Source organism: Ursus arctos, unplaced genomic scaffold, assembly GCF_023065955.2.
Source record: "Ursus arctos isolate Adak ecotype North America unplaced genomic scaffold, UrsArc2.0 scaffold_8, whole genome shotgun sequence".
In the NCBI taxonomy this organism is placed as follows: Eukaryota; Metazoa; Chordata; class Mammalia; order Carnivora; family Ursidae; genus Ursus; species Ursus arctos.
This window is the reverse complement of record NW_026623100.1, coordinates 55,243,062-55,257,384: the sequence shown is the minus strand read 5'-3', so window position 1 is coordinate 55,257,384 and position 14,323 is coordinate 55,243,062. Positions and strand designations below refer to the sequence as shown.

The 14,323-nt window shown below is 35.1% G+C and overlaps 1 protein-coding gene across 1 annotated transcript in view; it reads right to left on the bottom strand.

Annotated features, from left to right (window-relative positions):
* The window catches only part of SOS1 (SOS Ras/Rac guanine nucleotide exchange factor 1), a 140,720-nt gene that overhangs the window by 39,914 nt on the left and 86,483 nt on the right, over nucleotides 1–14,323 (bottom strand). The window contains 2 exon segments of the mRNA XM_026479379.4: nucleotides 2,066–2,721; nucleotides 3,509–3,636. Of these exon segments, the coding sequence (XP_026335164.1) occupies nucleotides 2,066–2,721; nucleotides 3,509–3,636 (784 nt within the window).

Below are 14,323 nucleotides of genomic sequence, written 5' to 3'. Positions count from 1 at the left end.
TAAAAGGATGAATGGTTTAGAATGCTTATGCTAAAGAAATCAGTGAATCTTCTAAGACCCTTAAAAATCAGAATAATGTGGCAAGAAGAGCAATCTGAGCTTGTATAACCTTAAAAATTCCTTAAAAAGCACAGAAATAAGTATTTTGCAATCACAAATTTCGAGTAATTTAATGAACATTTCTGTAGTTGTATTCTAGATCTTAAGGAGCAAACAGGAGCTGATGAAGATCACAGATAGGTTGGTCACATTAATTACTGAAAATTGTAGCTCTCAAAAAGTTTTATATGTAAAAGAGATCCCAGAAAAATCTATTTCTTTTTCATGTAAAATCCCAGGCAGCCTATTTAACTTTCCTGTGCTTTGATTTGTTTTTTCATTTTTGAGTCAACTCATTTTGAGTCACTGACTACAGAAGTTTCTAGATGAATCCCAGACTAGTCTTCTTGCACTATCTTCAACATGTTTCAGCTACTGCCTGCTACTACCGAATGGAATCTGTTTAGAGAACCCAAACTGCTTTTAATAGCCTACGGAAAACACTAAAATTTTACTATGGAAAAGGCTAGAAAAAGAACTATCAATTAGAGGCCAAATCAAAATCAAAAACAAAACAAAACAAAACCCTGGCTTATTTATCCTAAGACATGTGGAGATGATGAAACATTATATTCATAGACGTGCTTTGATTATCACTGACAAAAATATTCTAACTTGATTTTACTTTTTTGCAAGGAGGCCCTGATAGTTTCCAGGCCATTTAAGTAGTTCTGACTGGACATTTAATAAATTGAATAGATCAACATTATCAAATGCTATTCGTCTTTCTTACAGTGGAGTAGTTAATGGGTATCTTTGAAAGTTTAATTTAACTGGTGCCAGAACAGCTTCCAGAGAGAACTGAGAGCCTATTTAGAGGACTTTAAAAAAGTGAAAAACAAAACCCCCACCTCCCTCAGAAACACACATCTCCTAGAAACAGGAATAAATTTAAGCAAGAAGTATAGGGATGGAGGTTAACTTTCACCTTCAACTACTCAAGAACAGCATTTATAAGAGTTATGTTTGAGTTTATATGTCTTTGTAATACAAAACATTCTTTGAAAGTAAGTTTACATTTATATTTACAAAGAGCTTTCACATGTTGTAGTTCACCTATTCTTTCCAATAACATTCTAAGGCTGCTGTTGCAATGTTGATTTTTGAGATGGAAACTGAGGTTCTGGGACCTTAGGAACTGTGATAAAGTGAGGGTGTAAATCCAGACTTGGTGCTCTTTCCACTATACCATACGCTACAGTGTTGTACAATTTCCAATCTTTTTATTGTGTAGGGAAGCTGAAGGCTGAGGAACATTGGATTATCATGGGTTACTTTACTAGAAGAAATAAAATTACCTTAAAAAAAGAATCATGATGTCTGCTCCTTAACTCTCAAACACTACATTACATTCGATTCAGCCTCCACTAATCTAGGTAGTTTGGACATGCTTGTCTCTAAAAACTGCCCTGCCAAGGTAAAACTGTTTTCTTAAATGACATCGGTCATAAAATGCAAAAAAATATCGAAAACTTTAATGACTTTCAGGACTGCTAAATTTAATTAAGTTTTAGGAACAGGAATTAAGAAAGAACAATGCTGTGCATATCTGTACTACCGGCGCAATTTTGGTGATGGACATATGCTACAATTTTTACTGACTTTATCATCTCAGTAATGGAAAGAGAAGAAAGAAAAAAGAAAAAGAGGTAAAGGTTGTTAACAGGACCCTAATGATGATTTATCACTACTTTTAGTTTTGCTTCAGCCACTAATTGGATAAATCTAGCCAAGCGATTTTATTTTCTCATTTGTAATTCTGGTTGTAAAGTTAAAAATAGTATGTAAATGTGGTAGAAAAAAGTATAAATGGCAGTATTTTTAGGCAAAGGAAAATGAATTCGGAATAACGCGGAGGATCTTTTGTTGTTAGTTTGCTTTCTATTTTAGGCACAATGACCTGTGCAGCAAAGAAATCAGCTGGAAGTAGGAAAATAAAAGTGACAGGCGACTCTTTCTTTCTTACCTGCATACATATGGTATGTGAGCCTCTCTATAAGTTTAATAACAGTTCCCGCTTTGATAATTGGGATTCCAGCCTTGGGCTGCATGTTTTCTTCAAATATTATATTCTCTTCAGAGTCAGGCTCTGCAAATCTATAAACATCGGCACTAGGGAGCCTCATCTGCTCCTCCTTCTCTTCCTGCAGCATCGTCACATCGAGCATCCTCTCCAGCGTACTCCGGTACTGTAAAGATATCAGTGCTGCCATCCAATTGTTTTTCTCTTCAGCTGACTTGGCAGAAAATATAACACTATTTTCATCTTTTAAAATTATTTCAAAAGCATGCTTGTACTCACTGGTGTCATCTTTGTCATTAATTTGTACCTTTCTCATGAAAAACTTTTCTTTAAGACGATACTCTGCGTTGCTAGCACCAGGGAGTCTTGGCTGCCCATGGTTTGATTTACAGCAAATCATTAAGCCATCAAAGAGAAATATGTGTCTTTCATGTTTGGCTCCTACACGTGTAAGAGTTCCTTCCATTATAAATTCATTGCAACACTGTCCAATGTCTTTTCCCTCCCAACCATCAATATTCTTTTGAATCTCGTTCATTTTCTTGATTGCTAGTTGTTTCCCCTTCATTTGCTGACTATAAAACCGACATGCAGATTCACTGGGATAAAGGAAAAAATATTATTAGTACACAGACGACAGACAATCTAGAATTCATGTAAATAAAGGACAATGTAAAAGTACATTTTAAAAAGTTGCAATGAGAAGGTTTTCACTAATTCTCCAAATATATTAGTGTTACAAAACTGTACCATTTTAGGAACTAAAGCAACACAGTAGAGACTTTTTTTAGTGCTCTAAAAAGAACAGTGACTATTGACAAATTCTACTCTATAAATTTAGCTATGGAATGATTATTTCTACCTTGGCTACTAAATATTTAGAATGACAAATATTAAAAAGTAGCCCAATATAGTGGAAAAAATCATTTAAGAGACTTAAAAAATCATTTAGAAATGTTTAAGTGGACAAGACCTAAAGCTAAGAAACATGCACATATTATAATTAAGAAAGTGGAAGCAATGTTATCTGAATTAATACCTCAAGTTACATAATCCCTAAAATAAAGGACACTACGAACTTTACTTTGACAGAACGATGATGATGACATAAAGCTACTCAAGACATTTTTCTGTCTCTCCTTTAGCTTACCAGTTGACTCTCGGGAGGTCTTGTCTGGGAGTATGCAAGGAAAATGCACAAATATGAAAGGTTTTTCAAACAATAACAAATTCTCTTGGCTTTGATGTCACTTCCTCTGAAAGACCAAGCTTGTCACTAAAACTATTTTCTTCATTGTTTACTTGAGGAGGGAACTGGGATCCCTGAATTTACACCAGAATACGCACGGTGAGAGGGAGGGTTATTAAGAAAGTAAAAATATTCACCTCAGTCTTCGTTTTGCAAGACTTTTAGAACATATTTTTTCCATACCACTCTGAACATTAAGCAAAGCTGTTATTGCTTGTTTCAAACATTCCTTGTCTTCTTGATCTTCACTCTTTTCTTCTAACTGCTGCAAAGTCAAAATGACAAAGCTGAACCCGCAGGACAGTTTTGGACAAAAAGAATAAGCAGCTCATTTTAGTCAAGAATGAAAATAACAGTGATTCAACTCTTTTTGCCACAATAAAATTTTTACACGTGTCATAAAGCATATTCTTTTAAAAAAGCGTTTTCTTCTTTATGTATTACTTTCTGTATTAACATGCAACCAAGTTTCCCACATTAAAAAAAAAAAAGCACAGAAGGAGTGTTAAAAGATGTCACACCTTGTGACAGGGAGCAATGTGCAGTTTCTCACATGCATATGACTGAGAAGAAATGAAGGACATAAATTACCTTCTTACCCAGCATAGGATTTGCACAGCAGTAAGCACATAGATGAGATTTTGTTCTCAAGTATGGAATTTGGTCTTAGGTTTCTGATTCCAACAACACTACTGTTGCAGCAACAGGATGGTTAGGAAGATAAATACACAGAGGAAGATGCAACATAGTGGAGAGGAACTTGAAGACACAAAACCTAGGACCAAATTTTGCCTCTACTTCTGTGTGACTTTGGGGCAGATTATCTGACTTCTGAGTTCCACTTTTCTCAACTGTCAAATGAGGCTTGTCAAAAGCCTGCCCTGCCTACTTAATGGGGTTCTTATTAAAAATCAAAGCACTTTGTAAATGGTAATGTACAGTATACGTCTAAGTTGTTTTCTTCTTAGTTCTACTACAGAATTAACATTAGTATCAAGAGCTTTGTCAGTGTCCACAGGTTAAGATTTAAGAGTGAAACTAGAAATGTGCATATTAGTGAAACTCAAGCACATTTTCTATTAGTGGCAAATATACCATATATGCTAGACAGAAAGTCTGTATTTAATAAGGATTGAGTCATCAATAACCACCAATTATCAATACAACAGGTGGCTATAACTCAAGCAAGCATTGACTGAGGTATGAGTTACAATAAGTAACAAGAATTCAGTCAACTTCTCAACCTGTTTCTCGCTACCGAGAAGAAAAAGTTAAGAAATAACATGTATCAGTAATTTTTCATGCAACACTTAAGAACACTTACACTCTATTATAAAGGAAAAGCCATGAGAAATAAAACCATAAAATATTCAAAGTTTTCAATGAGCATAATTATTATTATTTTAAGGATTTTATGTTCTTAAGAGATATTCCTTAAAGATCAACAACACATTCCTTTCCATTTTAACTGATAAAACACATACACACATACTGATGACTTGTGAAAAGTAAACGTATTTCTTACTCAAAGCCTAAACCATTTTATAAAAATAATTTACTTAAAATATCTTAAATGCTCAGGTATTCCAGAAGTAGTAAATACCATATTGTGATGTCTATTTAATGCTCAAGTTTTATTATCCAAATTTCTTATATTAAAACCTCACCATAATTTCAACGAGACACAATCTGCACTCTTTAGTCTCAATTGTGTTGTGTTTCATGATAATCTCCCAGAAAAAAAAAGGGAAAAATGTTTTTTTCCCAAAGGATAAAAAAAACTTTTATATATATCAAAAAATACTCAGATATCATTTACTCATAGTATGGCTCTTCACTATGGCCAGCTAGATTAAAGGAAGTCAATGGCCAAGGGTTCATAAAAGAAAGCTATTAGGCTTTTACTTAATGGATATTACTGGTAGGCTCAAGGCTGGACTTTGGGCATTCTCTCAAAACACTCTCCATCCCTATCGTTCTAAAACTATTTGCCTCTCATATGGCAGTATTTTGGGAGACAAAATGTTACCATTAACCTTACTGAGTTTAGGCTTCCAAGGCAGCAGTCTCACACTGAAGGCAATGTTCATCAAGAAAGGGCAAAACTGTATGTGGTGTAACAAAAGCACCACCAAAGAGAACTATTTCACTGAGTTGTTTCAGAATGTAATCACTCAAACATTCCAGTCAATAGGATACTAGGTAATTTTTTAGTCTTAAAGAGCTGGCACTAAGAGACAGCAGAAAAAAATATTGAGTCCTTCATATTCTATCCTTTTATTTTTTATATTATTAATGCAGGCGAATGTACCTAAAGTCATACAACAACACACAGTTTTAGCACACATAAAAAGAGCATGAAGGTAACAAACCCATTTAGACGTGATTTGTTTTTGTTTTTTTTTAAAAGATTTTCTTTATTTATTCGACAGAGATAGAGACAGCCAGCGAGAGAGGGAACACAAGCAGGGGGAGTGGGAGAGGAAGAAGCAGGCTCCCAGCAGAGGAGCCTGATGTGGGGCTCGATCCCATAACGCCGGGATCACTCCCTGAGCCAAAGGCAGACGCTTAACCGCTGTGCCACCCAGGCGCCCCCCATTTAGATATGATTTGATTTTCTATTCTAAAAATGTTTCAAGCTTCTGGGTCTTTTATCTACAATTTAACTATAGCATTTCAAATATAGAATATACCAATATCTCAAAAATATTGTTAATACATTTTAAAACCACAAACCCAAAGTCTATGTCAAACCCACAAGACTTCACTAACGAAATAATTTTTAAATGCAATTTTCACCTTCATAGCATTACTCAAGCATCTAAAATAAATTTCAATGTAATAAATGACCTTTCTTATAAGCATTTTTGCTTAACATAGCTGACTTAAACTGGGCAATGGTGCAGAATAGTTGAAGCTAACTACCATCAAAGGGGTGGCTTATTGTTGCTACAGAAACGAAGGAGTAGCAAAGAGTTCAACTAATTCACAAACATCTAATGGCTTCCTTTTGTTTAAAAAAACACCAAACCTTTGAATTCATGTTTTTATTTCTAGAAATTAATTTTTCCAACATAAGATTACACAAAATGAAGGAACTGCCATGTGCTTGATGGTGGAGGCAGGCAAGACACAGGATTTCTGGACCTCAGTTCAAGAACCTTTTCAATATACTAACTAAAAAACTGATATAACTTTGAAATACCTATTAAGAAAATATTCACCAAATAAAACCTGTTCCATTCAAATAGGTAAACTGCAATGCACAGGATGACAAAATATATAATCAAGAAACATATTATTATCTAAGGTTTGGGACAGAAAATAAAGATTTGTCTTTATCTTAAATATTGTGTATATATATAAAGAGCTTATCACAGAATGGGAAAACACAAGCAAAGATGGGGATCGTGTTTTGATTGTGGAATGGTTACCTGTATGCTCTATGATGAGATGCTAAGAACAGACTACAAAGTGAAAAATACATGGTCAAATGGTAAATTTAATTTACTAGTCCTATAAATGAGTGTATGGAATATTATCCAAATTATTCCAGAAACAACAAATTAAGCCAACTGCTCCCGACTCTTTACTATCTCATAATTCACACATCCCATTAAAGGCTGAGCATAAGAAAGGCAATAACCACCAACTATTCTTTTACAGTAGCAGCACGACTAAAAAGTATGGGTGAAAAAGATGAAATTCATAACTAAAATGAGATTTAGAGATTGTCTGCAGACTTCAATACTCATACTACTTGTTAAGTTAGAAAGTACATTTCATAATCAGTTCCTTTCCCCTCAAAAGTTCTTTTATGAGTAGTGATGTCATATATGCAGATAATTTTCTTAAAATACACAAAATTTCAACCAGTAAGTGATGTTAACGATACTAACAAAACTTGGTCTTCTCTTAATCAGCCTAAACTCTCATTTCCCCCCAAGGGAAATGGAATAAACAGTACAAATTTGTAGCATAAACAGCATAAATTTATAGTATAAATAGCATAGTTCTTCCATAATTATGATTTATATAATATCCTTATTAAATCAGCTAGTGGTTGAAAATACAAAAATGAAATCTTGAAATATAAATTGTAACATGACTCATAATTCACTGTTTGGAAATAAAGGCAAAATTCTCAAAGCTTTTTGAGCAGAGTCACAAATTTTATTGAGATAATTAAATGCGGTCCTTTGTATACTTTCAGAAACTAGAATATTAATAGCAGCTGCATGGAAAAAAAAAAACTCAAAAGGGCAGATCAAAAAGGGAAAGCCTATCAAGTCCTATTTGGAATGAACTTAGCAAATATTTGCCCTTCACTGTTTCCCCTCCTACTGCTGTAAACACCACAGCTATAACAAATACTGCAGAAAAGCTATAAAAATGCAAGAATTTCCAGTACTCCCACAGATAACAATTATATAATCTGGACAGAATGTAAAAATAACTATTTGTAGGCACTGGAAAACATCTAAAAGAAAGCATAAGCCAGCAGCAGCAATTATTCTTGAAAAGCTACAACTAGCAAGTGTATATACACTGGAGAGATTAAGGCTTTCCCCAACCTCTCATGGCAACACAGTGGGGACGAATGAGAGGAAAAGAGCCCCTACAGGCAGGTCAAAGAGTACAATTTAAGAGGAAATTTAAGGGGGCGCCTGGGTGGCACAGCGGTTCATCGGCTGCCTTCAGCTCAGGGCGTGATCCCGGCGTTCCGGGATCGAGTCCCACATCAGGCTCTTCCGCTATGAGCCTGCTTCTTCCTCTCCCACTCCCCCTGCTTGTGTTCCCTCTCTCGCTGGCTGTCTCTGTCGAATAAATAAATAAAATCTTTAAAAAAAAAAAGAGGAAATTTAAGGGGGAAATCTGGAAATGAATGAACTGCAGAAGGGCTGAAACCCAAAATCTGAAAATAAACTCTCTCCAAGTACCTGGCTGATTGCTAAACCTTTGCATGCATGGGAAGATCCCCAGGAAATCTGGCAAAAAAGCAGGGAGAGACCAAAGAGGAATCTACTCTTAAAAGAGCTTTAATGGATGAGTTCTGAGGCTTTTTAAGAACTGAGTTTATTCCCCAAATGTACGCAGCTCAGGTAGCAGAAAGCTGAAGTCTTACTGGTTTCAGGTGCCAAGGGATAAAGCTTAAAGCTGACAGACCAGCTGCATATTGGAGGGGAAATCTCCGGGTGTAAGGGAACCAGAGAGGCTGTACCCCCAAATCTGAACACAATGTGCCCAAACACTTGTCTGACTGCCAAATCATACATGTGTAGGGCAGACCCAAGAGAATCAGCTAAAAAAGCAGCATATGGAAATCCTAGAAAGTGAAAAGAGATATCAGTTGCTTCACAAACAGAGGAGACAAATTTGCAGCTGAGTCAAGGAAAGTTAACTGCCTACCAAAGTAAAAAACCAATAATCCCAAAACAAGAAACCCAACAATCCTCAACACAATAGAATCCAGAATTGTTAACGAGCAAACAACAGGAAAATGTGACCCATGTTCAGGGAAAAAAAAAAGTCAGTAAATAGAAAACGACTCCAAGTGGGCCCAGATGTTGAATTTAAGAAAAGCTTCAAAGTGGCTTTTATGATCCTGTTCAAAGAATTAAAGGAGAACATGGTCTTACTAAGTGGACAGATAGGGAGTTGGTGGAAACTGTGAAACAAAATCCAAACAGAAATTCTACAGTAAGCAAGATAATAACTAATAGTTCTATTGACAGATTAATAAAAAGGACTAAATTGAAGAACAAGGAAGGATAAGATTTAAGAAAAATGAACAGTCTTATAGATCTGTGGGACAACACAAACTACTTCAACATACATGTAACTGTAGTTCCAGAAGGAGAGGAAATGAAATAAAAATGGCAGAAAATGCAAGTAAAATGGAAAAGCAGTTAAAATCTGAAGTGTGGAAAGGAGTTTGAAACTTTAAACAGGATACCAATCCTAAAAAGTATTAGACATAACACTCATTTATGAAAATAAAATACCTTTTAAAACCATGTCCCTGTTTTTATCAGAGAGAAAATTACCAAAATTATAAATGCACCTCACAGTTTGGTTGATTTAAAATTTAAAATCAGAGTAATACAATAGTCAGAGTAGTACAATAGTTAGCTGTTTATTGTATATTATTACAATGGCTACTGAATTACACTATCCTATGTTTAACTTTAGACATTTAACGTCTGCAGTCATTAGCTCACTGCTTTGAGTCCATAGTTACTGGGTAAGAATTTCCAAATTTAGAAATCTAGTTCAAGGGAATGGAAGCTAGACAGACCTCTGTTGGGCGTACTTTTATGACAGAAGCTATGTTTTCTAAATATTCTCTTATTGCTGGTATTAAGTCATCAGCTCATGGGCAGTATAAAAAATGGTCTGAAGCATATAGCAGTTAAACCAGATGCAAAACATGAAAAAAATAGATGAAAAATGATCTAGAGTAGATGTCTGATATTGTCCAGCTCCCAAACTCAAAAAGCAGCAAACCAAAGCCACTAACAAATGTATATAAGATGTTTGTAGTAAGGGTTTGCAGAGCAGATTTCTTTACAAAGAGCTCTTGGCAGACCGTGTGAAGGCCGCTAGGGGGTGTTTAAAGTGTACGACGTAGCACAATTGATATTTGACTCCTCCAACTTGTTTTGTGTAGCATTAAAAAAAAAAAAAGACTATTTTGGGAGGATAAAACCTCTTAATTTTAACATTTCTCAATCTTTTATGCTAACTTTTCCACTCACTGTACCATTCAGTTCTAAGTTTTTATCTGTAATCCTTTCCCACAATTCCTACACTTAAACATTTGCAGCTACAATTTTTGTAATATTTGCAATCTTATGGGGAAAAAGGGCCAATCTCCAAATCAGTCTGCTATGCAAAAATCTAGAAATATTAGAAAATTTAATGTTAAATTTTGTTTAAAAAAATTTTTTTTTAAGATTTTTTATTTTAAATCTCTACACCCAACCTGGGGCTCAAACTTACAATCCCAAGATCAAGAGTCACATGCTCCACCAACTGAGCCAGCCAGGTACCCCAAATGTCAAATTTTAAAGCAAGAGTCTAACTATGTGAGTCTTCAGATTAAAGCTGTTAAGTGTTCATATTTTCTAAAATAAAGCTTGTGATCAAGATAAACACTGCAATGTTATAACGAAATAATATCAACTACAATACTTACTATTCTGTTGGTCCTCAATTTAAACTTACTTAAAAACACATGGTTGTTATGATGTGTTAAAATTAAACCCGGACATGCTTTCTCTCACTTATTTTGCTAATCTTGTACTTTTTATTAACAATAAAACCTAAGAAAGGTATAGAGATTTAAAGAGTTAAATTTTCTATTTTTTCATTTAAGACAAAGCATACGTGATAACCCCAAACCCAATTATATACACTTAGTCTTTTTTTTTTTACACTTAGTCTTATTCAGATGATTAAGTTAGTAATTTTGTATTCCTGTCCATTTTTACCTACCTATGGTCCATTCTGCCAAAATCCACTGGCTTTTCGCTAGACTTTTTTCCTTCTTTTTTAGATTTTAGTTGTTTATTTCAGAGAGAGAGAGAGGGAGAGCACAAGCAGGGGGAGCGGGGGAGGGGGAAGCAGGCTCCCCACTGAGCAGGGATCCCAATGTGGGCCTCGATCCCAGGACCCTGGGATCATGACCTGAGCCAAAGGCCACCCAGGTACCCCTTTTCACTAGATTTTTGTGACTAAAATTAAATTTTAAAATCTAAGATCAGAATGAAATGATATTAAATTGGCTTAATATAAAATTATATATATATGTGTGTGTGTATACACACACACACATACACACACACACACACATATATATATGGGTTTAAGAAAGTCATTATATACTGGAAAATCAGAAAACCAAAACTGAATACAATTCTACAGCGTACCAAACACTAATTGTAATGGGTTGAACTGTGTTCAGGTTCTCACCTCTGGTACCTGCAAATGCGATCTTATTTGAAAATTGAGTCTTTGCAGATATAATCAGGTTGAGATGAGGTCATATTGGATTAGGGTGGGGCCTACACCCGCTGACTTAGCACCTTTGTAAGACAGAGGAGAAGACTTGGATGCAGAGACAAAAGAAGAACGTGGAGCTGTGACAACAGCCACGTGAAGATGGAGGCAAGGAATTAAGTGATGGCTTCGATAAGGCAAGGGCTACCAAGGATTGCTAGGATCCACCAGAAGCTAAGAGGCAGGATTCTGCTCTAAAGTCTTTAAAAGGGAGTATGGCTCTGCTGACACCCAGTCTCCAGAACTGTGAAAGTACAAATTTCTGGGTTTCTTTAAGCCATGAAGTCTGTGATGCAGGGAGCCCAATGTGGGGCTTGATCCCAGGACTCTGGGATCACGACTTGAGCTGAAGGCAGACGCTTAACGACTGAGTCACCCAGGTGCCCCAGAAATGCACTGTTTTAAAAGGGTTTTATGTCAGAGACTCCACCAAAACAACAACAACAACAACAACAACAACAAACCAAAACCAAAACAAAAAAACCTACTAGAACTGATAAATGAATTCAGTAAGGTCTCAGGATACACAATTAATATACAGAAATCTGTTACATTTCTATATGCTAATAACGAAGTAGCAGAAAGAGAATTTAAGAAAACAATCCAATTTAAATTGCACCAAAAATAATAAAGTACTAGAAATAAATTTAACTAAGGAGGTGAAAGACCTGTTCTCCAAAAACCATAAACACTGATGAAAGAAACTCAGATGACACAAATGGAAAGATAGTCTATGCTCATGGATTAGAAGATCAATACTGTTAAAATGTCCATCCTACCCAAAGCAATCTACAGATTTAACATAATCTCTATCAAAACATTAACATTTTTCATTAAACTAGAACAAATAATACTAAAACTTGTATGGAACCACACAAGACCCCAAATAACTAAAGCAATCTTGAGACAGAAGAACAAAGCTGTATCAAAATACATTATAAAGTTGTAGTAATCGAAACAGTATGACACTAGCACAAAAACAGACACATAGCTCAAAAGAACTGAATAGAGAGCCCAGAAATAAACCCACACTTTTATGGTCAATTACTCTACAACAAAGAAAGCGAGAATATGCAATGGGTAAAAGACATTCTCTTCGACAAATGCTGCTGGGAAAACTGGACAGCTACATGCAAAAGATTGAAACTGGACCATTTTCTTGCATCATACACAAAAATAAACTCAAAATGGATGAAAGACCTACATGTGAGACCTGAAACCATAAAACTCCTAGAAGAAAACAGGCATTAATTTCTTTGATATTGGCTGCAGAAACATTTTTCTAGATATGTCTTCTCAGGCAAGGGAATCAAGCAAAATTAAACTTTGGGTCTATACCAAAATAAAAAACTTTTGCACAGTGAAGGTAACAATCAACAAAAATAGGGCGGCAATCTACTGAATAGGAGATGATATTTGCAAATGATATATCCAATAAGGGGTTATAATCCAAAATATATATAAAAAACTTACACAACTCAATGCCAAGACCCAAAAGTAACTCAATTAAAAAATGGGCAGAGGACCTGAATAGATATTTTTCCAAAGAAGACATACCGACGGCCAACAGACACATGAAAAGATGCTCAACATCGCTAATCATCAGGGAAATGCAAATCAAAACTACAATGAGATATCACCTTCCACTTACCAAAATGGCTAAAATAAAAAACACAGGAAATAACATGTGTTGGTGAGGATGTGGAGAAAAAGGAACCCTCATGTGCTGTTGGTGAGAATGTAAATTGGTACAGCCACTACGGAAAACAATATGAAGGTTCCTCAAAAAATTAAAAATATGACCCCATAATTCCACTACTGGGTATTTACCCAAAGAATACAAAAACATTAATTTGAAAAGATATATGCACCCCTACCTTTACTGCATCATTATTTACAATAGCCAAATTATGGAAGCAGCTAAGTGTCCACTGATAGATGAATAAAGAAGATGTAGTGTATATACACAATGGAATATTATTCAGCCATAAAAAAGAATGAGATTTTTGCCATTTGCAACAATATGGATGGACCTACAGTAGTGTAATGCTAGATGAAATAAATCAGTGAGAGAAAGACAAATACCCCATGATTTCACTCATATGTGGAATTTAAGAAACAAAACAAATGAACAACAAAGAAAAAAGAGGACAAACAAAAAAACAGACTCCTAAATACAGAGAGCAAATTGACAGTTGCCAGAGGGAAGGTAGGTGAGGATGCCCTGAAGTAGTTAGAGGGGATTAAGAGTACACTTATCTCGATGAGCACTGAGTAATGTACAGAATCACTGAATCATATTATACACCTGAACTAATATAAGACTATGTTAATTATACTTCAGCGAACATAAAACAAAAATATAAAAGCGTTTCACGGTCTAATTAATTTGGGAAACTCTAGAAAACAATCTTTGCGCAATTTTACAAAGTCTTTAATATTCTAGTGTACATTGAATATTTTGAGGAGTATATAATTAAGGACGTAGTCTTCCTCCAACATATTTGACCACTGTACATCCCCCCCCTCCAACTTTTTATTTAGAGTATCCCATGGGACTAGCATCTCAAAGAATATTCTTTGAAAATACTGCTCAATGAAAATATTTAAGCAATATACTAACAGAAACTGAAAAATAAGTACAAATAATACATTAGTACTGAGGGAATGCAGAATCAAAAGGATCACAGTCCGTGGGATTAATTAGGCAAGGTTTCCCATTCAACATACTGCTAATTTTGCAATGGAACTTTAGGCAGTAAGATGAACCAGGGATACATATGCTTAAACCAGTAGAAACCATTTAAATTGCTGAATGATGTTTTAAAATAAAAATTTTATTACTACAACTTACAATTTAAAAAATTTTAATTGCCTGTACTTGGGGGAAG